General features: G+C 40.2%; 1 protein-coding gene across 1 annotated transcript in view; it reads left to right on the top strand.

Annotated features, from left to right (window-relative positions):
• Positions 1-27,483, top strand: part of Ac3 (Adenylate cyclase 3) — a 241,859-nt gene that overhangs the window by 209,656 nt on the left and 4,720 nt on the right. The window contains exons 19-20 of the mRNA XM_071691805.1: positions 13,376-13,499; positions 20,032-20,156. Of these exons, the coding sequence (XP_071547906.1) occupies positions 13,376-13,499; positions 20,032-20,156 (249 nt within the window). The remainder of the gene's footprint in view (positions 1-13,375; positions 13,500-20,031; positions 20,157-27,483) is intronic.

Genomic DNA, 27,483 nt, shown 5'->3' on the forward strand with positions numbered 1-27,483 from the left:
GTCTTTTCCTAGTGCTACCTCGCACACATGAGGAGGGAGAGGGTTTTTATTTCATGTGTGGTGGGGTGGCAGTGGGAATGAATAAAGGCAGACTATGAATTATGTACATGGGTATGTTTGAAGGAATAGTGGTTCCGACAATGTTGTATGGTTGCGAGGCGTGGGCTATGGATAGAGTTGTGTGCAGGAGGATGGATGTGCTGGAAATGAGATGTTTGAGGACAATGTGTGGTGTGAGGTGGTTTGATCGAGTGAGTAACGTAAGGGTAAGAGAGATGTGTGGAAATAAAAAGAGCGTGGTTGAGAGAGCAGAAGAGGGTGTTTTGAAGTGGTTTGGGCACATGGAGAGAATGAGTGAGGAAAGATTGACCAAGAGGATATATGTGTCGGAGGTGGAGGGAACAAGGAGAAGAGGGAGACCAAATTGGAGGTGGAAAGATGGAGTGAAAAAGATTTTGTGTGATCGGGGCCTGAACATGCAGGAGGGTGAAAGGAGGGCAAGGAATAGAGTGAATTGGAGCGATGTGGTATAGCGGGGTTGACGTGCTGTCAGTGGATTGAATCAAGGCATGTGAAGCGTCTGGGGTAAACCATGGAAAGCTGTGTAGGTATGTATATTTGCGTGTGTGGACGTATGTATATACATGTGTATGGGGGGGGGGGGTTGGGCCTTTTCTTTCGTCTGTTTCCTTGCGCTACCTCGCAAACGCGGGAGACAGCGACAAAGTATAATAAAATATAAATATAAAAATATATATATATATATATATATATATATATATATATAGGGTTGAGGGTCAAGTCAATTGGGAGGTGAGTTTGAATGGAGAAAAACTGGAGGAAGTAAAGTGTTTTAGATATCTGGGAGTGGGTCTGGCAGCGGATGGAACCATGGAAGCGGAAGTGGATCATAGGATGGGGGAGGGGGCGAAAATTCTGGGAGCCTTGAAGAATGTGTGGAAGTCAAGAACATTATCTCGGAAAGCAAAAAATGGGTATGTTTGAAGGAATAGTGGTTCCAACAATGTTGTATGGTTGCGAGGCGTGGGCTATGGATAGAGTGGTGCGCAGGAGGATGGATGTGCTGGAAATGAGATGTTTGAGGACAATGTGTGGTGTGAGGTGGTTTGATCGAGTAAGTAACATAAGGGTAAGAGAGATGTGTGGAAATAAAAAGAGCATGGTTGAGAGAGCAGAAGAGGGTGTTTTGAAATGGTTTGGGCACATGGAGAGAATGAGTGAGGAAAGATTGTCCAAGATGATATATGTGTCGGAGGTGGAGGGAACGAGGAGAAGAGGGAGACCAAATTGGAGGTGGAAAGATGGAGTGAAAAAGATTTTGTGTGATCGGGGCCTGAACATGCAGGAGGGTGAAAGGAGGGCAAGGAATAGAGTGAATTGGAGCGATATGGTATATGGGGTTGACCTGCTGTCAATGGATTGAATCAGGGCATGTGAAGCGTCTGGGGTAAACCATGGAAAGCTGTGTAGGTATGTATATTTGCGTGTGTGGACGTATGTATATACATGTATATGGGGGTGGGTTGGGCCATTTCTTTCGTCTGTTTCCTTGCGCTACCTCGCAAACGCGGGAGACAGCGACAAAGCAAAAAAAAAAATATATATATATATATATATATATATATATATATATATATATATAGAAACAGAAGAAGGAGTCACGCGAGGAGTGATCATCCTCCTCGAAGGCTCAGAGTGGGGTGCCTAAATGTGTGTGGATGTAACCAAGATGTGAAAAAAGGAGAGATAGGTAGTATGTTTGAGGAAAGGAACCTGGATGTTTTGGCTCTGAGTGAAACGAAGCTCAAGGGTAAAGGGGAAGAGTGGTTTGGAAATGTCTGGGGAGTGAAGTCAGGGGTTAGTGAGAGGACAAGAGCAAGGGAAGGAGTAGCAATACTCCTGAAACAGGAGTTGTGGGAGTATGTGATAGAATGTAAGAAAGTAAATTCTCGATTAATATGGGTAAAATTGAAAGTTGATGGAGAGAGGTGGGTGATTATTGGTGCATATGCACCTGGGCATGAGAAGAAAGATCATGAGAGGCAAGTGTTTTGGGAGCAGCTGAATGAGTGTGTTAGCGGTTTTGATGCACGAGACCGGGTTATAGTGATGGGTGATTTGAATGCAAAGGTGAGTAATGTGGCAGTTGAGGGAATAATTGGTATGCATGGGGTGTTCAGTGTTGTAAATGGAAATGGTGAAGAGCTTGTAGATTTATGTGCTGAAAAAGGACTGATGATTGGGAATACCTGGTTTAAAAAGCGAGATATACATAAGTATACTTATGTAAGTAGGAGAGATGGCCAGAGAGCGTTATTGGATTACGTGTTAATTGACAGGCGTGCGAAAGAGAGACTTTTGGATGTTAATGTGCTGAGAGGTGCAACTGGAGGGATGATCATTATCTTGTGGAGGCTAAGGTGAAGATTGGTATGGGTTTTCAGAAAAGAGGAGTGAATGTTGGGGTGAAGAAGGTGGTGAGAGTAAGTGAGCTTGGGAAGGAGACCTGTGTGGGGAAGTACCAGGAGAGACTGTGTACAGAATGGAAAAAGGTGAGAACAATGGAAGTAAGGGGAGTCGGGGAGGAATGGGATGTATTTAGGGAATCAGTGATGGATTGCGCAAAAGATGCTTGTGGCATGAGAAGAGTGGGAGGTGGGCTGTTTAGAAAGGGTAGTGAGTGGTGGGATGAAGAAGTAAGAGTATTAGTGAAAGAGAAGAGAGAGGCATTTGGACGATTTTTGCAGGGAAAAAATGCAATTGAGTGGGAGAAGTATAAAAGAAAGAGACAGGAGGTCAAGAGAAAGGTGCAAGAGGTGAAAAAAAGGGCAAATGAGAGTTGGGGTGAGAGACTATCAGTAAATTTTAGGGAGAATAAAAAGATGTTCTGGAAGGAGGTAAATAGGGTGCGTAAGACAAGGGAGCAGGTGGGAACTTCAGTGAAGGGCGTAAATGGGGAGGTGATAACAAGTAGCGGTGATGTGAGAAGGAGATGGAATGAGTATTTTGAAGGTTTGTTGAATGTGTCTGATGACAGAGTGGCAGATATAGGGTGTTTTGGTCGAGGTGGTGTGCAAAGTGAGAGGGTTGGGGAAAATGATTTGATAAACAGAGAAGAGGTAGTAAAAGCTTTGCGGAAGATGAAAGCCGGCAAGGCAGCAGGTTTGGATGGTATTGCAGTGGAATTTATTAAGAAAGGGGGTGGCTGTATTGTTGACTGGTTGGTAAGGTTATTTAATGTATGTATGACTCATGGTGAGGTGCCTGAGGATTGGCGGAATGCGTGCATAGTGCCATTGTACAAAGGCAAAGGGGATAAGAGTGAGTGCTCAAATTACAGAGGTATAAGTTTGTTGAGTATTCCTGGTAAATTATATGGGAGGGTATTGATTGAGAGGGTGAAGGCATGTACAGAGCATCAGATTGGGGAAGAGCAGTGCGGTTTCAGAAGTGGTAGAGGATGTGTGGATCAGGTGTTTGCTTTGAAGAATGTATGTGAGAAATACTTAGAAAAGCAAATGGATTTGTATGTAGCATTTATGGATCTGGAGAAGGCATATGATAGAGTTGATAGAGATGCTCTGTGGAAGGTATTAAGAATATATGGTGTGGGAGGCAAGTTGTTAGAAGCAGTGAAAAGTTTTTATCGAGGATGTAAGGCATGTGTACGTGTAGGAAGAGAGGAAAGTGATTGGTTCTCAGTGAATGTAGGTTTGCGGCAGGGGTGTGTGATGTCTCCATGGTTGTTTAATTTGTTTATGGATGGGGTTGTAAAGGAGGTAAATGCAAGAGTCCTGGAAAGAGGGGCAAGTATGAAGTCTGTTGGGGATGAGAGAGCTTGGGAAGTGAGTCAATTGTTGTTCGCTGATGATACAGCGCTGGTGGCTGATTCATGTGAGAAACTGCAGAAGCTGGTGACTGAGTTTGGTAAAGTGTGTGGAAGAAGAAAGTTGAGAGTAAATGTGAATAAGAGCAAGGTTATTAGGTACAGTAGGGGTGAGGGTCAAGTCAATTGGGAGGTGAGTTTGAATGGAGAAAAACTGGAGGAAGTGAAGTGTTTTAGATATCTGGGAGTGGATCTGTCAGCGGATGGAACCATGGAAGCGGAAGTGGATCATAGGGTGGGGGAGGGGGCGAAAATTTTGGGAGCCTTGAAAAATGTGTGGAAGTCGAGAACATTATCTCGGAAAGCAAAAATGGGTATGTTTGAGGGAATAGTGGTTCCAACAATGCTGTATGGTTGCGAGGCGTGGGCTATGGATAGAGTTGTGCGCAGGAGGATGGATGTGCTGGAAATGAGATGTTTGAGGACAATGTGTGGTGTGAGGTGGTTTGATCGAGTAAGTAACGTAAGGGTGAGAGAGATGTGTGGAAATAAAAAGAGCGTGGTCGAGAGAGCAGAAGAGGGTGTTTTGAAATGGTTTGGGCACATGGAGAGAATGAGTGAGGAGAGATTGACCAAGAGGATATATGTGTCGGAGGTGGAGGGAACGAGGAGAAGAGGGAGACCAAATTGGAGGTGGAAAGATGGAGTGAAAAAGATTTTGTGTGATCGGGGCCTGAACATGCAGGAGGGTGAAAGGAGGGCAAGAAATAGAGTGAATTGGAGTCATGTGGTATACAGGGGTTGACGTGCTGTCAGTGGATTGAAGCAAGGCATGTGAAGCGTCTGGGGTAAACCATGGAAAGCTGTGTAGGTATGTATATTTGCGTGTCTGGACGTGTGTATGTACATGTGTATGGGGGGGGGGGTTGGGCCATTTCTTTCGTCTGTTTCCTTGCGCTACCTCGCAAACGCGGGAGACAGCGACAAAGTATAAAAAAAAAAAAAAAAAAAAAAAAAAAAAAAATATATATATATGATGTCTCCATGGTTGTTTAATTTGTTTATGGATGGGGTTGTTAGGGAGGTGAATGCAAGAGTTTTGGAAAGAGGGGCAAGTATGAAGTCTGTTGTGGATGAGAGAGCTTGGGAAGTGAGTCAGTTGTTGTTCGCTGATGATACAGCACTGGTGGCTGATTCATTTGAGAAACTGCAGAAGCTGGTGACTGAGTTTGGTAAAGTGTGTGAAAGAAGAAAGTTAAGAGTAAATGTGAATAAGAGCAAGGTTATTAGGTACAGTAGGGTTGAGGGTCAAGTCAATTGGGAGGTAAGTTTGAATGGAGAAAAACTGGAGGAAGTAAAGTGTTTTAGATATCTGGGAGTGGATATGGCAGCGGATGGAACCATGGAAGCGGAAGTGAATCATAGGGTGGGGGAGGGGGCGAAAATCCTGGGAGCCTTGAAGAATGTGTGGAAGTCGAGAACATTATCTTGGAAAGCAAAAATGGGTATGTTTGAAGGAATAGTGGTTCCAACATTGCTGTATGGTTGCGAGGCGTGGGCTATGGATAGAGTTGTGCGCAGGAGGGTGGATGTGCTCGAAATGAGATGTTTGAGGACACTGTGTGGTGTGAGGTGGTTTGATCGAGTAAGTAACGTAAGGGTAAGAGAGATGTGTGGAAATAAAAAGAGCGTGGTTGAGAGAGCAGGAGAGGGTGTTTTGAAATGGTTTGGGCACATGAAGAGAATGAGTGAGGAAAGATTGACCAAGAGGATATATGTGTCGGAGGTGGAGGGAACGAGGAGAAGTGGGAGACCAAATTGGAGGTGGAAAGATGGAGTGAAAAAGATTTTGTGTGATCGGGGCCTGAACATGCAGGAGGGTGAAAGGAGGGCAAGGAATAGAGTGAATTGGATCGAAGTGGTATACCGGGGTTGACGTGCTGTCAGTGGATTGAATCAGGGCATGTGAAGCATCTGGGGTGAACCATGGAAAGCTGTGTAGGTATGTATATTTGCGTGTGTGGACGTGTATGTATATACATGTGTATGGGGGTGGGTTGGGCCATTTCTTTCGTCTGTTTCCTTGCGCTACCTCGCAAACGCAGGAGACAGCGACAAAGCAAAATATATATATATATATATATATAGAGTTGTGCGCAGGAGGATGGATGTGCTGGAAATGAGATGTTTGAGGACAATGTGTGGTGTGAGGTTGTTTGATTGAGTAAGTAACGTACGGGTAAGAGAGATGTGTGGAAATAAAAAGAGCGTGGTTGAGAGAGCAGAAGAGGGTATTTTGAAATGGTTTGGGCACATGGAGAGAATGAGTGAGGAAAGATTGACCAAGAGGATATATATGTGTCGGAGGTGGAGGGAACGAGGAGAAGTGGGAGACCAAATTGGAGGTGGAAAGATGGAGTGAAAAAGATTTTGTGTGATCGGGGCCTGAACATGCAGGAGGGTGAAAGGAGGGCAAGGAATAGAGTGAATTGGATCGATGTGGTATACCGGGGTTGACGTGCTCTCAGTGGATTGAACCAGGGCATGTGAAGCGTCTGGGGTAAACCATGGAAAGCTGTGTAGATATGTATATTTGCGTGTGTGGACGTATGTATATGCATGTGTATGGGGGTGGGTTGGGCCATTTCTTTCGTCTGTTTCCTTGCGCTACCTTGCAAACGCGGGAGACAGCGACAAAGCACAAAAAAAAAAATATAAGTATATATATATATATATATATATATATATATATATATATATATATATATTTTTCTTTCTTTTAAACTATTCGCCATTTCCCGCGTTAGCGAGGTAGCATTAAGAACAGAGGACTGGGCCTTAGAGGGAAAATCCTCACCTGGCCCCCTTCTCTGTTCCTTCTTTTGGAAAATTAAAAAAAAAAGAGAGGGGAGGATTTCCAGCCACCCACTCCCTCCCCTTTTAGTCGCCTTCTACGACACGCAGGGAATACGTGGGAAGTATTCTTTCTCCCCTATCCCCAGGGATAATAATACCTTTCAAAATAACATGCCCAAAAATTATAATCTATAAAGGTACAGAAAAATCAAAGGAACTTCTGTAAATCATACAAATGAATGCCACAAATGCAAAGTATATAAAGGAGATGTAACAGTCAATATCAAGTAAATTATCATTAAATATACATTATATGGCAATTATATAAGACACAAGATTAATATAATAAAACAAAACCAAAAATAAGATACAGGAACACATGGAAACAATTACAAAATCATACTCATAACGATGTTGAGATGCAAGAAAAAGAATGATTCTTGAAGCAAGTTTATAATATTCTGATTATGCTTTATTTCATTTGTCATCCTGGATAAGGTCAGCTACATGCTTCTGGGTGAGAGACTTTACAGCTCACATGACTCCAAGAATCAAAACAAAGTAATCACTAAGTCTGACATTGTTGAAAAAACAGGAATGAAAAATTCAGAATGTCATTACAAGGGTAGAACCAAATGGTGTTAGAAGGTTCCTCAGCAATAATATGATCCACAACAGCAAACTAACCCCAACATGGGGTTATTAATAAGAACTTTTTGTTTTGTTTTCAAAGGAAATGCCTTCAGTCACTAACTGAACCTTAGAAGACGCATTCCATCAAAAGGGTATTAGTCAACTTAGACTCTGTCATGCCTACTTATTATTTTTCCAAGACATTTGTGAACTTGTTATTATCAAATTCTAGCCTTGTAGATAAATGCACATTTGTTGAAAAGAAAGAGCTTGTCCCACAGTATGCACATTTAAATCATGCCATGTATAAATACTTCCTTATCATGGAACTCCTGTCAGTTATGCACCAGGGTGGTGACACAGCTTCATCCTCTGCTTTAGGTTTATATACTTCATCTCACTATTGTAAAGATTCACCCACTACACAAGACCTTTGCATCATTTACACAAGAAAGATATATATATATATATATATATATATATATATATATATAAATTGGAGGTGGAAAGATGGAGTGAAAAAGATTTTGTGTGATCGGGGCCTGAACATGCAGGAGGGTGAAAGGAGGGCAAGGAATAGAGTGAATTGGAGCCATGTGGTATACAGGGGTTGACGTGCTGTCAGTGGATTGAATCAAGGCATGTGAAGCGTCTGGGGTAAACCATGGAAAGCTGTGTAGGTATGTATATTTGCGTGTGTGGACGTGTGTATGTACATGTGTATGGGGGGGGGGTTGGGCCATTTCTTTCGTCTGTTTCCTTGCGCTACCTCGCAAACGCGGGAGACAGCGACAAAGTATAAAAAAAAAAAAAAAAAAATATATATATATATATATATATATATATATATATATATATATATATATATATATATATATATATATATATATATTTCTCCCCTATCCCTGGGGATAGGGGAGAAAGAATACTTCCCACGCATTCCTCGTGTGTCGTAGAAGGCGACTAAAGGGGATGGGAGCGGGGGGCCAGAAACCCTCCCCTTCCTTGTATTTTAACTTTCTAAAAGGGGAAACAGAAGGAGTCACGCGAGGAGTACTCATCCTCCTTGACGGCTCAGATTGGGGTGTCTAAATGTGTGTGGATGTAACCAAGATGAGAAAAAATGAGAGATAGGTAGTATGTTTGAGGAAAGGAACCTGGATGTTTTGGCTCTGAGTGAAACGAAGCTCAAGGGTAAAGGGGAAGAGTGGTTTGGGAATGTATTGGGAGTAAAGTCAGGGGTTAGTGAGAGGACAAGATCAAGGGAAGGAGCAGCACTACTCCTGAATCAAGAGTTGTGGGAGTATGTGATAGAGTGTAAGAAAGTAAATTCTAGATTGATATGGGTAAAACTGAAAGTTGATGGAGAGAGATGGGTAATTATTGGTGCATATGCACCTGGGCATGAGAAGAAAGATCATGAGAGGCAAGTGTTTTGGGAGCAGCTGAATGAGTGTGTTAGTGGTTTTGATGCACAAGACCGGGTTATAGTGATAGGTGATTTCAATGCAAAGGTGAGTAATGTGGCAGTTGAGGGAATAATTGGTATACATGGAGTGTTCAGCGTTGTAAATGGAAATGGTGAAGAGCTTGTAGATTTATGTGCTGAAAAAGGACTGGTGATTGGGAATACCTGGTTTAGAAAGCGAGATATACATAAGTATACGTATGTAAGTAGGAGAGATGGCCAGAGAGCATTATTGGATTACTTATTAATTGATAGACGTACGAAAGAGAGACTTTTGGATGTTAATGTGCTGAGAGTTGCAACTGGAGGGATGTCTGATCATTATCTTGTGGTGGCGAAGGTGAAGATTTGTGGGGGTTTTCAGAAAAGAAGAGAGAATGTTGGGGTGAAGAGAGTGGTGAGAGTAAGTGAGCTTGGGAAGGAGACTTGTGTGAGGAAGTACCAGGAGAGACTGAGTACAGAATGGAAAAAGATGAGAACAAAGGAGGTAAGGGGAGTGGGGGAGGAATGGGATGTGTTTAGGGAAGCAGTGATGGCTTGCGCAAAAGATGCTTGTGGCATGAGAAGTGTGGGAGGTGGGTTGATTAGAAAAGGTAGTGAGTGGCAGGATGAAGAAGTAAGATTATTAGTGAAAGAGAAGAGAGAGGCATTTGGACGATTTATGATGCAGGGAAAAAATGCAAATGAGTGGGAGAGGTATAAAAGAAAGAGACATGAGGTCAAGAGAAAGGTGCAAGAGGTGAAAAAGAGGGCAAATGAGAGTTGGGGTGAGAGAGTATCATTAAATTTTAGGGAGAATAAAAATAGTATTCCTGGTAAATTATATGTGAGGGTATTGATTGAGAGGGTGAAGGCATGTACAGAGCATCAGATTGGGGAAGAGCAGTGTGGTTTCAGAAGTGGTAGAGGACGTGTGGATCAGGTGTTTGCTTTGAAGAATGTATGTGAGAAATACTGAGAAAAGCAAATGGATTTGTATGTAGCATTTATGGATCTGGAGAAGGCATATGATAGAGTTGATAGAGATGCTTTGTGGAAGGTATTAAGAATATATGGTGTGGGAGGCAAGTTGTTAGAAGCAGTGAAAAGTTTTTATCGAGGATGTAAGGCATGTGTACGTGTAGGAAGAGAGAAAAGTGATTGGTTCTCAGTGAATGTAGGTTTGCGGCAGGGGTGTGTGATGTCTCCATGGTTGTTTAATTTGTTTATGGATGGGGTTGTTAGGGAGGTGAATGCAAGAGTTTTGGAAAGAGGGGCAAGTATGAAGTCTTTTGGGGATGATAGAGCTTGGGAAGTGAGTCAGTTGTTGTTCGCTGATGATACAGCGCTGGTGGCTGATTCATGTGAGAAACTGCAGAAGCTGGTGACTGAGTTTGGTAAAGTGTGTGAAAGAAGAAAGTTAAGAGTAAATGTGAATAAGAGCAAAGTTATTAGGTACAGTAGGGTTGAGGGTCAAGTCAACTGTGAGGTAAGTTTGAATGGAGAAAAACTGGAGGAAGTGAAGTGTTTTAGATATCTGGGAGTGGATCTGGCAGCGGATGGAACCATGGAAGCGGAAGTAAATCATTGGGTGGGGGAGGGGGCGAAAATCCTGGGAGCCTTGAAGAATGTGTGGAAGTCGAGAACATTATCTCGGAAAGCAAAAATGGGTATGTTTGAAGGAATAGTGGTTCCAACAATGTTGTATAGTTGTGAGGCGTGGGCTATGGATAGAGTTGTGTGCAGGAGGATGGATGTGCTGGAAATGAGATGTTTGAGGACAATGTGTGGTGTGAGGTGGTTTGATCGAGTAAGTAACGTAAGGGTAAGAGAGATGTGTGGAAATAAAAAGAGCGTGATTGAGAGAGCAGAAGAGGGTGTTTTGAAATGGTTTGGGCATATGGAGAGAATGAGTGAGGAAAGATTGACCAAGATGATATATGTGTCGGAGGTGGAGGGAACGAGGAGAAGTGGGAGACCAAATTGGAGGTGGAAAGATGGAGTGAAAAAGAATTTGTGTGATCGGGGCCTGAACATGCAGGAGGGTGAAAGGAGGGCAAGGAATAGAGTGAATTGGATCGATGTGGTATACCGGGGTTGACGTGCTCTCAGTGGATTGAACCAGGGCATGTGAAGCGTCTGGGGTAAACCATGGAAAGCTGTGTAGATATGTATATTTGCGTGTGTGGACGTATGTATATACATGTGTATGGGGGTGGGTTGGACCATTTCTTTCGTCTGTTTCCTTGCGCTACCTCGTAAACGCGGGAGACAGCGACAAAGCAAAAAAAAAAAAAAAAAAAGATGTTTTGGAAGGAGGTAAATACAGTGCGTAAGACAAGGGAGCAAATGGGAACTTCAGTGAAGGGGGCTAATGGGGAGATGATAAGTAGTGGTGATGTGAGAAGGAGATGAAGTAAGTATTTTGAAGGTTTGTTGAATGTGTTTGATGATAGAGTGGCAGATATAGGGTGTTTTGGTCGAGGTGGTGTGCAAAGTGAGAGGGATAGGGAAAATGATTTGGTAAATAGAGAAGAGGTAGTAAAAGCATTACGGAAGATGAAAGCCAGCAAGGCAGTAGGTTTGGATGGTATTGCAGTGAAAATTTATTAAAAAAGGGGATGACTGTATTGTTGACTGGTTGGTAAGGTTATTTAATGTATGTATGATTCATGGTGAGGTGCCTGAGGAGTGGCGGAATGCTTGCATAGTGCCATTGTACAAAGGCAAAGGGGATAAGAGTGAGTGCTCAAATTACAGAGGTATAAGTTTGTTGAGTATTCCTGGTAAATTATATGGGAGGGTATTGATTGAGAGGGTGAAGGCATGTACAGAGCATCAGATTGGGGAAGAGCAGTGTGGTTTCAGAAGTGGTAGAGGATGTGTGGATCAGGTGTTTGCTTTGAAGAATGTATGTGAGAAATACTTAGAAAAACAAATGGATTTGTATGTAGCATTTATGGATCTGGAGAAGGCATATGATAGAGTTGACAGAGGTGCTCTGTGGAAGGTTTTAAGAATGTATGGTGTGGGAGGCAAGTTGTTAGAAGCAATGAAAAGTTTTTATCGAGGATGTAAGGCATGTGTACGTATAGGAAGAGAGGAAAGTGATTGGTTCTCAGTGAATGTAGGTTTGCGGCAGGGGTGTGTGATGTCTCCATGGTTGTTTAATTTGTTTATGGATGGGGTTGTTAGGGAGGTGAATGCAAGAGTTTTGGAAAGAGGGGCAAGTATGAAGTCTTTTGGGGATGAGAGAGCTTGGGAAGTGAGTCAGTTGTTGTTCGCTGATGATACAGCGCTGGTGGCTGATTCATGTAAGAAACTGCAGAAGCTGGTGACTGAGTTTGGTAAAGTGTGTGAAAGAAGAAAGTTAAGAGTGAATGTGAATAAGAGCAAGGTTATTAGGTACAGTAGGGTTGAGGGTCAAGTCAATTGGGAGGTAAGTTTGAATGGAGAAAAACTGGAGGAAGTAAAGTGTTTTAGATATCTGGGAGTGGATCTGGCAGCGGATGGAACCATGGAAGCGGAAGTGAATCATAGGGTGGGGGAGGGGGCGAAAATTCTGGGAGCCTTGAAGAACATTTGGAAGTCGAGAACATTATCTCGGAAAGCAAAGGTGGGTATGTTTGAAGGAATAGTGGTTCGAACATTGTTGTATGGTTGCAAGGCGTGGGCTATGGATAGAGTTGTGCGCAGGAGGGTGGATGTGCTGGAAATGAGATGTTGGAGGACAATATGTGGTGTGAGGTGGTTTGATCGAGTAAGTAACGTAAGGGTAAGAGAGATGTGTGGAAATAAAAAGAGTGTGGTTGAGAGAGCAGAAGAGGGTGTTTTGAAATGGTTTGGTCACATGGAGAGAATGAGTGAGGAAAGATTAACCAAGAGGATATTTGTGTCAGAGGTGGAGGGAACGAGAAGTGGGAGACCAAATTGGAGGTGGAAAGATGGAGTGAAAAAGATTTTGAGTGATCGGGGCCTGAATATGCCGGAGGGTGAAAGGTGTGCAAGGAATAGAGTGAATTGGAACGATGTGGTATACCGGGGTCGACGTGCTGTCAATGGATTGAACCAGGGCATGTGAAGCGTCTGGGGTAAACCATGGAAAGTTGTGTGGGGCCTGGATGTGGAAAGGGAGCTGTGGTTTCGGTGCATTATTACATGACAGCTAGAGACTGAGTGTGAACGAATGGGGCCTTTGGTGTCTTTTCCTAGCGCTACCTTGCACACATGAGGGCAGAGGGGGTTGTTATTCCATGTGTGGCGAGGTGGCGACGGGAACAAATAAAGGCAGACAGTATGAATTATGTACCTGTGTATATATGTATATGTCTGTGTGTGTATATATATGTGTACATTGAGATGTATAGGTATGTATATTTGCGTGTGTGGACGTGTATGTGGGCGAGTTGGGCCATTCTTTCGTCTGTTTCCTTGCGCTACCTTGCTAACGTGGGAGACAGCAACAAAGCAAAATAGATAAATAAATAATAAATGAAAAATATATATATATATATGGGAGTATATCATTACATGTCTTTCTTCAAATAATATTAGTGCTTTGTTAGAATGTTACAAGAATCTTTACTCAACAGGAGGATGACCCAGTTAGGGTGCGGTGGGCACATCTGGCACTATTAGTGGATTTTGCCTTTGAGTTGGTGAGGGCTCTGCAGTCCATAAATGAACAGTCCTTCAACCACTTTGTCCTCAGAATGGGTTAGTAGTAAATATGATGCATGTGGTTGTGTATTTGAAAAAAAAGAATTGTGCAGATTTTATTGTAGTTTAACCCCTTGAACACAATGGTATGACCAGTGGGTAAGATGGCTTGGCCTATTACCAGACCTGTAAGAAACAGGTCGTGTACTAGGCCATCATACTTTCATTTCCAAGGGTCATACCTTTGTGTTACGGGTAATACTGTCATACTCAGGTGGTTAATTGTAAGATGTGTTTATAATGTTTTGCATTGTCATCATATTGGATCTCACTAACCTTACTCTTGTGTTAATTCAAAAAATCTTATGTTTATCCAAGCTATACAGTATTCCCTTTTAGATAATGTATTTTGATTTTATTGTTTTTCAGTGAAGAAAATTAAAAACTACATGAAGCTAAAAAAGACTGAAAATTTGAATTAATGTATAAACTTTAAGCATTGGTGCAATAAGAGTACTGTATCACCTAATGATTTTCATAAAGACTGAAGGTAAAATCACAATTCAGTAGGCATTCAGATAATTTTATTTGATATGTAATTTTCAACACATGCTGCAGTGGACATTTCAGAGACAATCCACCTCATCAGGTGCAAACAGTTCATAATGTTTTTAAATCCCAACACTAACAGACAGACTATATCTCGCCATCGCTATGCCATAGTCTGTGTGTTGGTATTGGGATTTAAAAACTTCATGAACTTCTTGTACCTGATGAGGCGGATTGTCTATGTGAAACATGTAGTGATTCTTCTTGCACTTGCTTCAGGTCCATATGCTAGGCATTTTTCTTTCTTGCAAATGTGCTTGTTGCCATAGAATTTGCATTTCCTCTTGGGTGTATGTCCAGTTGTGGTTGTCCTGTTGCCTGTCTCCATTTCACGTCATTTTCATTGATTTCTTCACCTTAACAATTTCTGATTGTTCACAATTGATTACAGCCATCTGCTTTTGTGATGCTTGGTGTTACACACAGATTTTAGCATTTGTCCTCCCTCCATTCTCTGGTAAGTTTGTCCTCAACAGAAAATCTTCAATGTGCATATGCCTCCAAGGCTGTTATTCCAATTTGTGTAAAGGTTTTTATGATTGATTGTAGAGAATTGTGATCACTTGTTACTTCGGTCAGTCTCCAAAATAAACATATACTGATAAAACTTTTTTAGGGCAAATATAATTGTTAGTATCTCTTTCTCTATCTGTGCATATTTAGTCTCTACAGGAGTCAGTGCTCTGCTTGCATAAGATATTTGTTTGCCTTCCTGCATCAGTGTAGCACTTAAACCTGTCTGACTAGCATCACACTGAATGACAAGTGGTTTGTTTTGGTCATAGAAAGCTAACACTGGAGAGGGTATCACTTACTGCATGACCTTGTCTAGAGCTTCCCCATGTAACCTTCCCCATCGCTATTCATCTTTATTTATTAGCTACTTGACAGATAGGTTCCATTAAAGGTTCCATTAAATCATTCAATTTAGATAAGAATGTAGCTAAATAATTTGCCATGCCTGTTAATCTCTGTACTTCTGTCCCAGAAAACAAATCTTAGATTTCCTCATTTCTGTCTTACAGTTGTTGAGTTTGATCCCTTGTTCCCTGCTTCTCTCAAACAGTTTATACACATTACTGTCATGATCATGATTAGCTAATTCATCAGTGTCTCTAGTCACACAAACTAATGTCATCATCCGCACATACAACTCCTTGGAATATTTCACTACCCGTAGCTAAGCCAACTGGTTATCTTAACCACCTATACCTTCTTAGTTGTGTCTGAAAATGTGAAAAGTTAGTTTGACTAATCATTTAGTACACATTGTCAGTAACCATTCCTTAGGTCAAACTTTGAGAAATCTAGCCTTAGAAAGGTCATGTAATACATAAGCATTTACAGATCGTGGCTGCATTTCCCTTTTCAAGTATTAATTCAGTGCGTTTGGATCAATGCAAATTCTATTGTCTCCTGATTTCTTGCTTTCAATAAACCATACAACTTACCCATGCTGTTGGTTCTTCCACTTTGGCTATGGCTTTTATTTTCTGTAATTTACTAAGCTTATTTTAAGCATTTTGTTCAACACTGATTGGCACTCTACACGGTGATATGACCACTGTACTAGATGATGAATCAATAGTTAGCATTCCAGATAATTTCCCTAGCTCTTTTGACAACACATCACTGTAATCAGAGAGCACATGTTGATCTGCACTAATATTCTCATGATTCACAGTTATCAGATTCATCTGCTTTGGTGCTCTCTTACCCAAGAGTGATGCATGATCTTGTTCTACAGTAATAATCTCTACAGAATGTTTCTTTTAAGTTTCACAATTGACAGTAACTATTCTACACTTTCCTTATGGGTTTGTCTAATTAGAATTCCACATGTATAACATGTCAGGCATTATATGTTGAGGAATAGCACTCATGCTTGCACCAGTCAACTTGTGACTTCACCTTCTTGCCAGCTACTTCCATGGATGTCATGATGTCCGTGTTGCTGCACAGTGTTATAGCTTTATGATATATTGGACATTGGGGTTGTTGTCTATGTCTGTATCCTCTTGAATACCATTGACCATACTTCTAAAACTCTTGTCTGGCTTTGATCAGCTTTTACCTGTGAGGTTATTCTTCTTGCACTTGCTACAGGTCTTCCTATGTGTCTTCAAATTTTATTTGGTGTTGCTGCACAGTGTTATAGCTTTATGATATATTGGACATTGGGGTTGTTGTCTATGTCTGTATCCTCTTGAATACCATTGACCATACTTCTAAAACTCTTGTCTGGCTTTGATCAGCTTTTACCTGTGAGGTTATTCTTCTTGCACTTGCTACAGGTCTTCCTATGTGTCTTCAAATTTTATTTGTCGTCTTCATAGGGTTCTTCACAGTCACATTGTTGACAGCTTCTGGTCCTTCACTGTGAAATAGTGCCATCTGCTTCTTTAAAGTTTGGTTTGCCACATAAATTGTAATAGCAGCAATCAAAATTAAGATCATCATTCTCTTTAAAGAATTTCACGTGAAGAGAGTTATCAGAGCATCCAAATGCTAATTGATCTCTCGTCTCATTTTCTTTCTGATTTCCATATTCACATTCCGTGCATAGAATCCTGAGTTTGTTGATAAATAAATTTAGAGATTCTCCTGTTTGTTACATACTTTTGGCAAGTACATTTTGTAGCACTGTAGCTGGGTTAGGATGTTATCTGATGGTGTTGAGAACTCGGATGAATTATACCTCTGATGTAGTTCATCTGCATCCAAAGTTAGTGATAATGCAACTTTCACTTCATTGGGTTTCCTCTGTCAGAACATAGGTTATATGTTTGCTTAAAGGTCTTCCAAGCATGTTTAGTGTCTCCTATAAGGCTTATTTTGCCAGGGATAGAAAGATGTGAAGCTGTCATTGCACCACATCGTTATGTCACCACTTGATTTCACCTCAATCATTGGAACAGGAGCTTGTTATGTCCTTTCTTTCAGTCATTCTAGTCTGTGATGACTCATGTTTTCACTGTTGCCTCCATTTTTTTATTTTTTTCTAACTAGTTTGTGTGTCTTACAGAAGCTTAATATTACAAAGGAGTGTGAGACCAGTATTACCTTTCTCGGAATAGTCTCAAAGAAAGATGTAAGTTGCTGGGCCAGGCTAGCTATCTATTGGTGCTGGAAACTTAGATGAATTATACCTGTTCAGTAATTCATCTCCATTCAAGGTTAGAAGCAGTGCAACCTTCTCCTTCAGGTCTCTTCTTAAAACATGTAGCCAGAACATAGAGGTTATATTTATGCTTAAAAGTCTTCCAAGCTTGTTCATTGTCACATGTTAGGCTTATTCTGTTGAGGACAGAGTTGTGAAACTGCCATTTGCACGAGGTTGTTACATTGCCACTTGATTTTCACCGTGAATCACTGGAATAGGAGCCTTTGCCATGTTTTTTCATTAGTCATTCTGGTTTGTGATGACTGACTGTTTTCACCACTGTCATCATGTATTTTTGCAATGGTTTGTGCATACATAGACTTAGAATTTTAAGAGAGTGAAATCAATATTATCTTATTCAGTATATTCTCAAAAAAGGGTTGCATACATGGTTGTGGGTATAAACAAATCATGTGCTTGCTTTTATAAAATGTGCTGTGATAGACTGTAAACATGAATATTGTTACAAGTACCTATCATCTCTTACTAGATAGTTTATAGACCTTTGTGTTAGGTTGGTGGAGAAATAAGGAGTAGCAGAACACTTGACCAGGTGAAATTGGTCCAAAAGAAAAATGTAAGACAAGCAATATTTTATTCTTAATACAATTCATACCTGACATTTCATTTATTTCTAAAATGTTAGACTCATCATGAGGTGGGCAGAATAATCACTCAAGTACGTTGCAGGATTGTTGAGCTCTTCATACATTCACAGTGTTCAATGTTTGTATCTTTCCTGGCTAACAAATACTTGATTCGCCTCAACACTTGCATAAAACATCATATTTTCATTCCTCCATTCTTACAAGTTCCTGAACCACCACAAGTGCCTGTTTTTGTAATAGTACAAGCAGTTCTCACATGCACACCAAATACCTAAGGAAAAAGTGAAAATTTCAAATGAATAGGTTTAACTCAAGCTAAACCTACATTTGGATTGCTTGTAACTGAGACATTCATATTTTAGCACTGCCCACATGACAATTTTAGTAAGGATCAGAATTGTACCCATTGTAGCACTGACCACACAAGTTTATTTTGGTTTTGCTTACACATATTTCTTTTTGGTCATCCAACCAAATTGATTTGTTAGAGGTCAGTCATTGGTGATATCATTTCATACACTGTGATCCACGTCATAACCTCTGAAAATGTTCAAGTCCTTGAGTGTGATGGTATGACCTGACCTTTAATGATCATCTCAAAGGTCACACCATCATATTTAAAGGTCATCCCTAGAATTGTACCATTGTCTTCAGATTTTGACTATCATTTTGTTATATGTTGAACAACTAGATCATTTTCTGCTGATTTTGTTCTTGTTCAAAACACAGAAAGGTCTTAGAACCACAAAGAATAATTGATACATAGTAACACATTAACAGAATTAGTCATATATTGATGCCCTTGGCATAAGAAAGATGTTTTTTTACATAAACTGAGGTCAGAGAGACAATTCATCGTGTGGCCTGTAGTGTTAGACATTTCATGTGCTGTGACAAGTAATTCATCTGATCTGTGACCTTAGAGACTGTTTATCACTTGGCTTGTGACATCTGAGAGATCATTTATCACTTGGTCTGTGACATTAGAGACAGTTAATCATTGGGCTGTGGAACAGAGCCATTACTTCACATTGCCTCTCACACTAGAGATTTATTTGATCCTCTAGCCTTTAGCATTTAACCCATAATTTATTTCATGGTGTCCATCATGGCAGATAGGCCCTCTAATAGTGGTTGACCTCCTTCCTGTGATGTTATACCATTTCCTTCAGGCACTAAGTCCTGCCATAGTGATAAAAGACTTCAATTTAGATGGCTTCATTACATATCCAGTCACATCATTTGACGTCTTGAATGTTTTGTTTACAGTGGAGTGATAGGCAGAGCACTATACCAATAGTACTCAGTATTGAAATGATAACAACTTCAGCAAATTTAAGAGAGCTCTTGGGTCATGGTCTAAGGATGAAGCAGCACTCCAAATGAAACCAGAATGCAGAAATTTGATTGTGCCTGCTAAAACATTTGCTAAATCATAAACAGTGTACTAACAATATATTCTACCAGAATTATTCTCGTGCATATGATTTATGTATTTGGTATGTTTGATGTATGTTACAGGTTCTGGCTTAATGACTTCTGATGATAGTCATGAAATCCATCAGTATGGATCTCACTTCTCATGAGCATGATGGCTCCATGAAACAATGGTAGTCATACTACCTATCACATGATGATAATCCAGCTTTTAGCAACATTCTGCATATTGTTTCAATTTATTGTTCACTGTCAGTATAAAGTTTATGTTGTTGTTTTAATAGTGTTGCTGTATTCTTTCAAGTTTTTCATAAAAAAGGTATCTCATTGCCTCCAAACCCCAGCTATAGGAAAAACACCTCACATACTTAAAGTTAGACACCAAGGAGTCTTTTAGATGACAGACTAGAGCTGGATGCTGTAGAAATAAATTTTTTGGTGAGCCAAAAATTTAAGTGGCTCAAAAATTTTTCTAGAAAGGGCCCAGTTTGGTATAGCCCTCTAGAGCAAAAGTGCAGATTATCCTTTTGGTTCTGAGGCAGTCAGTAAGTCCCAAGCTTTATAGCATCATACATGGGTTTCCATTGTGTTGTACCAGTAGAATGCTAAAAGAAAATTTTTCTATATTCATGTGTGTGTGCATGTGTTTTAATCTTTTGAAATAAATCTTCCCCCTTTGTATATATTCTCCAGCAAATAAAAGAAAACAGTGAACATGAATTTAGAGAGAGGATCTTATTTCATTCTTGTAACTGTTGTTGGCATCATGCAGGCATCAACCATGGACCCATAACAGCAGGAGTGATTGGAGCCCGCAAGCCACACTATGATATCTGGGGCAACACTGTGAATGTGGCTTCTAGGATGGAATCCACAGGCAAAGCAGGCTGCATACAGGTTAGCATACCTTGCTTTCCTATAACAAGTCCTTTGTTCACTGATTCATTTGTTGTTGGTGGCTTGTGGTTATATTTTTTGTGTTTACTTGTAAAACTATGTACAGTATCTGTAGTTTGAACAATCGCCTTTATCTCCTTTGCCTTTGTAGAATGGCACTATACATGCGTTCCGCCAATCCTCAGGCATTTCACCATGATCCATACTTACATTGAATATCCTTACCAACCAATCAACAACACAGTCACCCCCTGTCTTAATAAATTCAACTGCAATACCATCCAAAACCACCGCCTTGCAGGATTTCATCTTCCGCAAGGCTTTCACCACCTCTTTTCTCGAAAAAACCATTCTCCCTAATCCTTTCACTTCACACACCATCCTAGCCAGAACACCCTACATCTGCCACTCTATCATCAAACACATTCATGAGACCATCAAAATACTCGCTACATCTCCCTCTCACTTCTTCATTACCTGTTATCACTTCCCCCTTTACCCCCTTCACCGATGTTCCCGTTTGTTCTCTTGTCTGTTGCACATTATTTACCTCCTTCCAAAATATCTTTTTATCCTCCCTAAAGGCATAAGTTTGTTGAGTATTCCTGGAAAATTGTTTGGGAGGATATTGATTGAGAGGGTGAAGACTTGTACAAAGCATCAGATTAGGGAAGAGTAGTGTGGTTTCAGAAGTGGTAGAGGATGTGTGGATCAGGTGTTTGCTTTGAAGAATGTGTGTGAGAAATATTTTGAAAAACAGATGACTTTGTATGTGGCATGTATGGATCTGGAGAAGGCATATGATAGGGTTGATAGAGATGTTTTGTGGAAGGTCTTAAGAGTATATTGTGTGAGAGGTAAGCTGCTAGAAGCTGTGAAGAGTTTTTACCAAGGATGTAAGGCAAGTGTAAGAGTAGGAAGAGAGGAAAGTGACTGGTTCCCAGTGAAGGTTGGTCTGCAGCAAGTATGTGTGATGTCTTCATGGTTGTTCAATATGTTTATGGATGGGGTGGTTAGGGAGGTGAATGCAAGAATTTTGGAGAGAAGGGCAAACATGCAGTCTGTTTTGAACAAGAGGGCCTGGGAAGTGAGTTAGTTGCTGTTCACCAGTGATACAGCACTGGTGGCTGATTCAGTTGAGAAACTGTAGAAGTTGGTGACTGAGTTTGGAATAGTGTATGAAGGAGAAAGATGAGAATAAATGTGAATAAGAGCAAGGTTATTAGGTTCAGCAGGGTTGAAAGTTTGAATGGAGAAAAATTGGAGGAAGTGAAGTTTTTTAGGTATCTGGGAGTGGACTTTGCAGCGAATGGAACCATGAAAGCGGAAGTGAGTCACAGGGTTGGGGAGTGGGTGAAGGTTTTGGGAGCAATGAAGAAAGTATAGAAAGAGAGAACATTATTTTGTGGAGCAAAAATGGGTATGTTTGAAGGATTAGTAATTCCAACAATATCATATGGTTACTAGGCATGGGTTGTAGATAGGTTGTATGGAGGAGGGTGGATGTTCTGGAAATGAAATGTTTGAGAACCTGTATGTGGTGTGCGGTGGTTTGATCGAGTAAGTAATGAAAGGGTAAGAGAGATGTGTGGAAATAAAAAGTGTGGTTGAGAGAACAAAGGAGAGTATGTTTAAATGGTTTGGACATATGGAGAGAATGAGTGAGGAAAGGTTGACAAAGAGGATATGTGTGTCAGAGTTGGAGGGAAAATGGAGAAGCAGGAGACCAAATTGGAGGTGAAAGGATGGAGTGAAAAAGATTTTGAGTGATTGGGACCTGTACATACAGGAGGGTGAGAGGAGTGCAAGTAATAGACTGAATTGGAACAGTGTGGTATACTGGGGTTGACATGCTGTCACTGGACTGAACCAGGGCATGTGAAACATCTAGGGTAAACCATGGAAAGGTTTGTTAGGCTTGGATGTGGATAGGTAGCTGTGGTTTTAGTGCACTACACATGACAGCTAGAGAGTGAGTGTGAAAGAATGTGGCCTTTTTTTTGTCTTTTTTCCTGACGCTACCTCGCTGAAGCAGGGGGTGGCTATGATTTTCCTGGAGGGTGGGGTAGCGCCAGGAATGGATGAAGGCAACCAAGTATGAATATGTACATATGTATATATGTATATGTCTGTTTATGCATATGAATATATGTATATATTGATATGTATATGTGTTTACGTATATGTATTTGTATATGACTGGATGGGCCATTCTTTGTCTGTTTCCTGGCACTACCTCACTGACTCGGGAAATGGCGATCATTTATAATAAATAAATATACAGTACCTAATTATCTCCAAATACAGTATCCTGTAATAATACTTGATTTTTTTTTTTTTTTTTACATGTTTTTCAGTCAGGTGATTGATTTTATCTGGATGGAAATATACATATCTCTGAAAATATTTCTAATCTTTGTTTATAATGCATGTTTTATGAATTGGATTTTCCCTTTAAGAATTAGGAAGATAGAATTCTGATTGTTTCCTCATGAGAACATCCATTGTTTACCCATACATTCAAAATACTAATTCAGTCTTAATATATATCTTGACTACTAGAAATTGAATATACAAATGTGAACAATTACAGGATGACCAAACCCTAAGCGAGTCAGTAGCTTGTAATAATGCCCAAAATGTTTTAAGATCAGGTGATTAAATTTACTGGGATGAAGATACATATAGCTCAAATTACTCACAATCTATGTTTGTACTGCGTATTTCATAAGTTAGATTTTCTCTATAATGCAGATTGTTAATTCATTCTTGAGGTGTAATCTGGACTGGAAGTCAAATGCACAGAAGTGATCAATTAAAGATCAACCAGACTTTAAACAGTACACAACAAGTCTCTTATTTTCCTCATGCACATGCACAAACATCACCATTCCCACAAGTTAACAGTATAGAAGCCTTGCAGCACACTCCTTTCCCATCTCACTGAGCAAAATAATTGACTTAACTAACTTGTCATGTCTTTTGTATGCTTTTTAAAGGAATCTGTTGGACTTACCTGTTGAATTCAGCAGTATTCAATCACTTATGCATAGCTTACCATTCATGTCTGACTTATTATGTTAGCCGAGATGGAATGGGTAACTGTGGCGCTAATTGAGGCCATCTCATTAACGCAGAGGCTGGGGTGTGGAATTTAATTTTTGATGAAAAACACTTTAGTTATCCACTATCTGATAAACATAGGCAGGAGTGGAATTTTATATCTGATGAAAAGCTGTAATTATCCACTGTTTGATGAACATAGGCCCTTGCAACACCCTACCTCTTTCAGAGTTTGTGGAATAGATTCTGTCCTTAGCTATGTCCAAAAGCCATATTCTGTAAGGCTTTTATCACCAAGGAGTATGCAGTGTCAAGCCAGATATGCTGCTGATACCAGACAGTGTTAACTGAAATGTTGATGGGAAAGTAGGCTTTCAATTGGATCCTCACCTTATGGTTGCAGCTTCTGCCATTAGGACTAATATGTTACCTCTGGCTTGTGTTTCTCCAGGTTTAGACATAAGGGTAACTGATAGATGCTCTGTCCTTGGATTAGAATTTTTGAAACTGGATTCATTTTTTGTCAAATCTTCTAAGAAAAATTCCGATTTTTTATTTTATAGTGCTGATATTCCCAAGTTGGACAGACAACCATGGTGTGAGAGACTCCTTCAGCTATGCTATTTACCTTGACTGATACCCTGGGTTCTTCTAGACCACCTCAGTTTCTTTTGCATGACTCCAGAATCAAAGGTCAGGATTCTAGAATTCATGCCTATGAATTTACTTAAACCCTTTAACATGCTCTGTCCTATGTTCTTAAAGCTACCTTGCTAACTCGAGAAATGACAAATATGAAAAAACTAACAAGTAGAAGTTTGAAGAATGCTTAACAGAAAACCTTTTACATAACATTCACCTTCAACTCAAAACAGTACAAACTGCTCTGAAAATATTTGCAGTCTTTCTTTGAAGAATGTGATGTCTCAGAAGTGACTGAAAATGAATGTTTATAGTTCTTCTCTAGCCCTTTTCATGACAAGAACAAGGCTAGAAACATTTTTGTTTCTTCAAGGAGTGCCCTTTAAGAATCCCTGTCTCTAGGTTTTGGTGCTAATTTGAAGGGCAATTATCTGGGATAAACTTCTCATTTTTCTTTTTGAGGAGACTGGTTGTTTCTCCACAACAGCCAAGTGGAAGATCTTATGGACTGAAAAAAAAAAGTTGATAAACCTTGCTTATCATCTTTACAGTGTATTCCCATGATAGCTGAGTAGGTTACTGACCTAAGCTTTTCCATGACTGGAATGGCTTAGATTTCCAACTCTTCTCCAGACCTGTTTTTTTTTAATATTAGATAAGACAAAGTTAAGAACTTCCAAAAATTTAGATTTACTGGAAATGACACTTAACTGGCAATGAGCTCTGTAATGGTAAACCAGCCTGAAGGCTAGCTCAAAGACGTTCAGTGGGCTGCCTGGAAATGGCAATTCTGCCTCAAGCAGTGTCAAATGTAGCTGTAGTAATGGTCATATTTTTTGAGAGGAGAATGTAAGGAATGGTAAGGTCATTTTAAACTATTCTTTTTAAGATCAGGAATAATAGAGCCCCCAACTTGTCTCCTCCAAGTACTTTCCTCCAAAGACTCAGGGTTAATAACATGTTTTTTTCCCCACTGACAGCTATGGAAGGGAGAAAAGTGGAGTTGCATGAGAGTGAAGATTGCAGTAACGTAACTTTATGTTCCTCCTTGGTTAGCTTTCTTGACTGTGATGTATTCATGGGCTACCTGGGTTGAGCCCTTCTAGGTTCGAATCCTGGTCACATCAGTTGGTTCAAAGTACACCCAGCTGTTCGTCCTTCCCTTGGGGATGGGTTATTATCTTTTAGCATTCTGTTAATGTCTTTTCTAGATATCTCCAAGTTTCCTAAAGCCTTCTCCCCATCCCATCTTATTAGTGATGGGGTTATAATGTCTTCCATTGTGAAAACAGTATTTTCCCCCTATAAATCCCTTAATCTAGTTTGCTGCTCTTTAACTGAATCTATTTCTGATGACTTTATGGAAAAGTTTGGGGTTTTTACCTGCCTTGTCCTCAGTTCTCTTTTCCGAATTTCTCTTCCTCCTCTTTTATTTTGCTTTACTCATCCCTTGTTCTCTTATGCCTTGCATAAGCTGGCTGGCTGGAATGTCACCTGTATCTCCTCCACTGCACATCTTGAAAATCCCTTGGTTTTTGACCTTTTCATTTTAATCCATTCTTCCCTCTTTTCTTAACATTCTCTGTATTTGAAGCTAAGCTGGAGTTACACATTTTCAAAAACACTTCATTGTAGCTTTCACAGAACCTTTCACCACAATACTGAACTCCATTCCCCATTGTGTGTTATCGAAGAAATTAAGTTCTCTGTAATCTCCAGGCTTATATCTTCTCCAACTCCTGTCCCATCTCTGCTCTTTTAACTTCCTTATGTATTACATAATCAGACTTAAACATTACTTTATCAGTTTTCCCAAGTAGTGTATCATGTATGATATTTTCAGTAACTATGCTAGTCTGCGAAGAGTAGATCTGATGATGAGGGTAAATCACTTCTCATCCTAGTACACTCACTGACATGCTTGTATAGGAAATTTTCTTGGACATACTCTATGAATGTGTGTCTCCATGATTTCCTGTCATCATAAGAATCCTAATGCAGCCAGGCCATCTCCTTATAATTAAAATCCCACATCGCCAACACTTTACATTCATTCTCCAAGAAGTGCAAGTTTTACCGCTTCATATACCATCCTGGTTTTTTTTTCATTCTTATTGTATATTTGTTATGGATTGTTACAATTCTTTAGAGAATTATATATCTTCAAATACAACTATGCACTTCTTTCCTACACTTGCCATTTCCATTATGTATTGTCTGATTGGGCTATGTAATACTGTATTCTGAAACATTAGGTTATCTCTTGTTAGGAGAGCCACTCCTTCTCTGTCTTCTCTTTTCATCCTTACCATCATTTAACCTTCTGGACAGAAAAAGGCATGATCTTATCTTTTCACTAGGCATTTTTCTCCACAATTCAAAAATCAGGTGTGTTTCCCTCGCATACAGTCTTTAATTTTCAACTCTTTACTGTTTACCACTAATCCACCAGCTTTTTCATTAAATGCTTTTCTTCTTCAAGCCTATTATTACCATTTCCTGACTTCCCTGCAGCTCTGGCAGAGGTATTTTGTCCTCTTGCCCTGTTTTTTGCCTGTACTCTGGTTTTCTCTCTCTGCCCTTGGTCTATAAGGCTTGATGAATACTTAACTGGATTTCCCCTTATTTTTGAGTTTCTTAGCCTGTCTAAGCACCTCCTAGATAGATGACTCCATACAAAACAATCATTGGTAGTCGCCTTATGTCTTGATTTAACCACCAGTTCTTCTTTCCTTTATCACAGAGATTTTATCTGGTAATTCTGTTGCCTTAATTAACCCTTTAATGAGCATTTCTTCTTTCTTTCCCATTTACTCTTTATTTCTCCCAGCCCAAAAGTAATCAAATATATAAAGGAGAGATAGGTAGTATGTTTGAGGAAAGGAACCTAGATGTTTTGGCTCTTGAGTGAAACGAGGCTCAAGGGTAAAGGTGAAGAGTGGTTTGGGAATGTCTTGGGAGTAAAGTCATGGGTTGGTGAGAGGACGAGTGCAAAGGAAGGAGTAGCACTACTCCTGAAGCAGGAGTTTTGGGAGTACGTGATAGAGTGTAAGAAAGTAAACTCTAGATTGATATGGGTAAAACTGAAAGCGGAGAGAGATGGGTGACTATTGGTGCCACTGCATCCGGTCATGAGAAAAAAGATCATGAGAGGCAAGTGTTTTGGGAGCAGCTGAGTGGGTTATTGTGATGGGTTATTTGAATGCAAAGGTGAGTAATGTGGCATTTGAGGGTATTATTGATGTACATGGGGTGTTCAGTGTTGTAAATGGAAATGGTGAAGAGCTTGTGGATTTGTGTGCTGAAAAGGGACTGGTGATTGGGGATACCTGGTTTTAAAAAGAGAGATACACGTAAATATACGTATGTAAGTAAGAGAGATGGCCAGAGAGCATTATTGGATTACGTGTTAATTGATAGGCATGTGAAAGAAACTTATAGATGTTAATGTGCTAAGAGGGGCAACTGTAGGGAAGTCTGATCATTATCTTGTGGAGGCGAAGGTGAAGATTTGTAGAGGTTTTCAGAAAAGAAGAGAGAATGTTGGGATGAAGAGAGTGGTGAGAGTAAAAGAGCTTGGAAAGAGACTTGTGTGAGGAAGTACTAGGAGAGATTTAGTGCA

The sequence above is a fragment of the Panulirus ornatus genome, chromosome 4 (assembly GCF_036320965.1).
Source record: "Panulirus ornatus isolate Po-2019 chromosome 4, ASM3632096v1, whole genome shotgun sequence".
In the NCBI taxonomy this organism is placed as follows: Eukaryota; Metazoa; Arthropoda; class Malacostraca; order Decapoda; family Palinuridae; genus Panulirus; species Panulirus ornatus.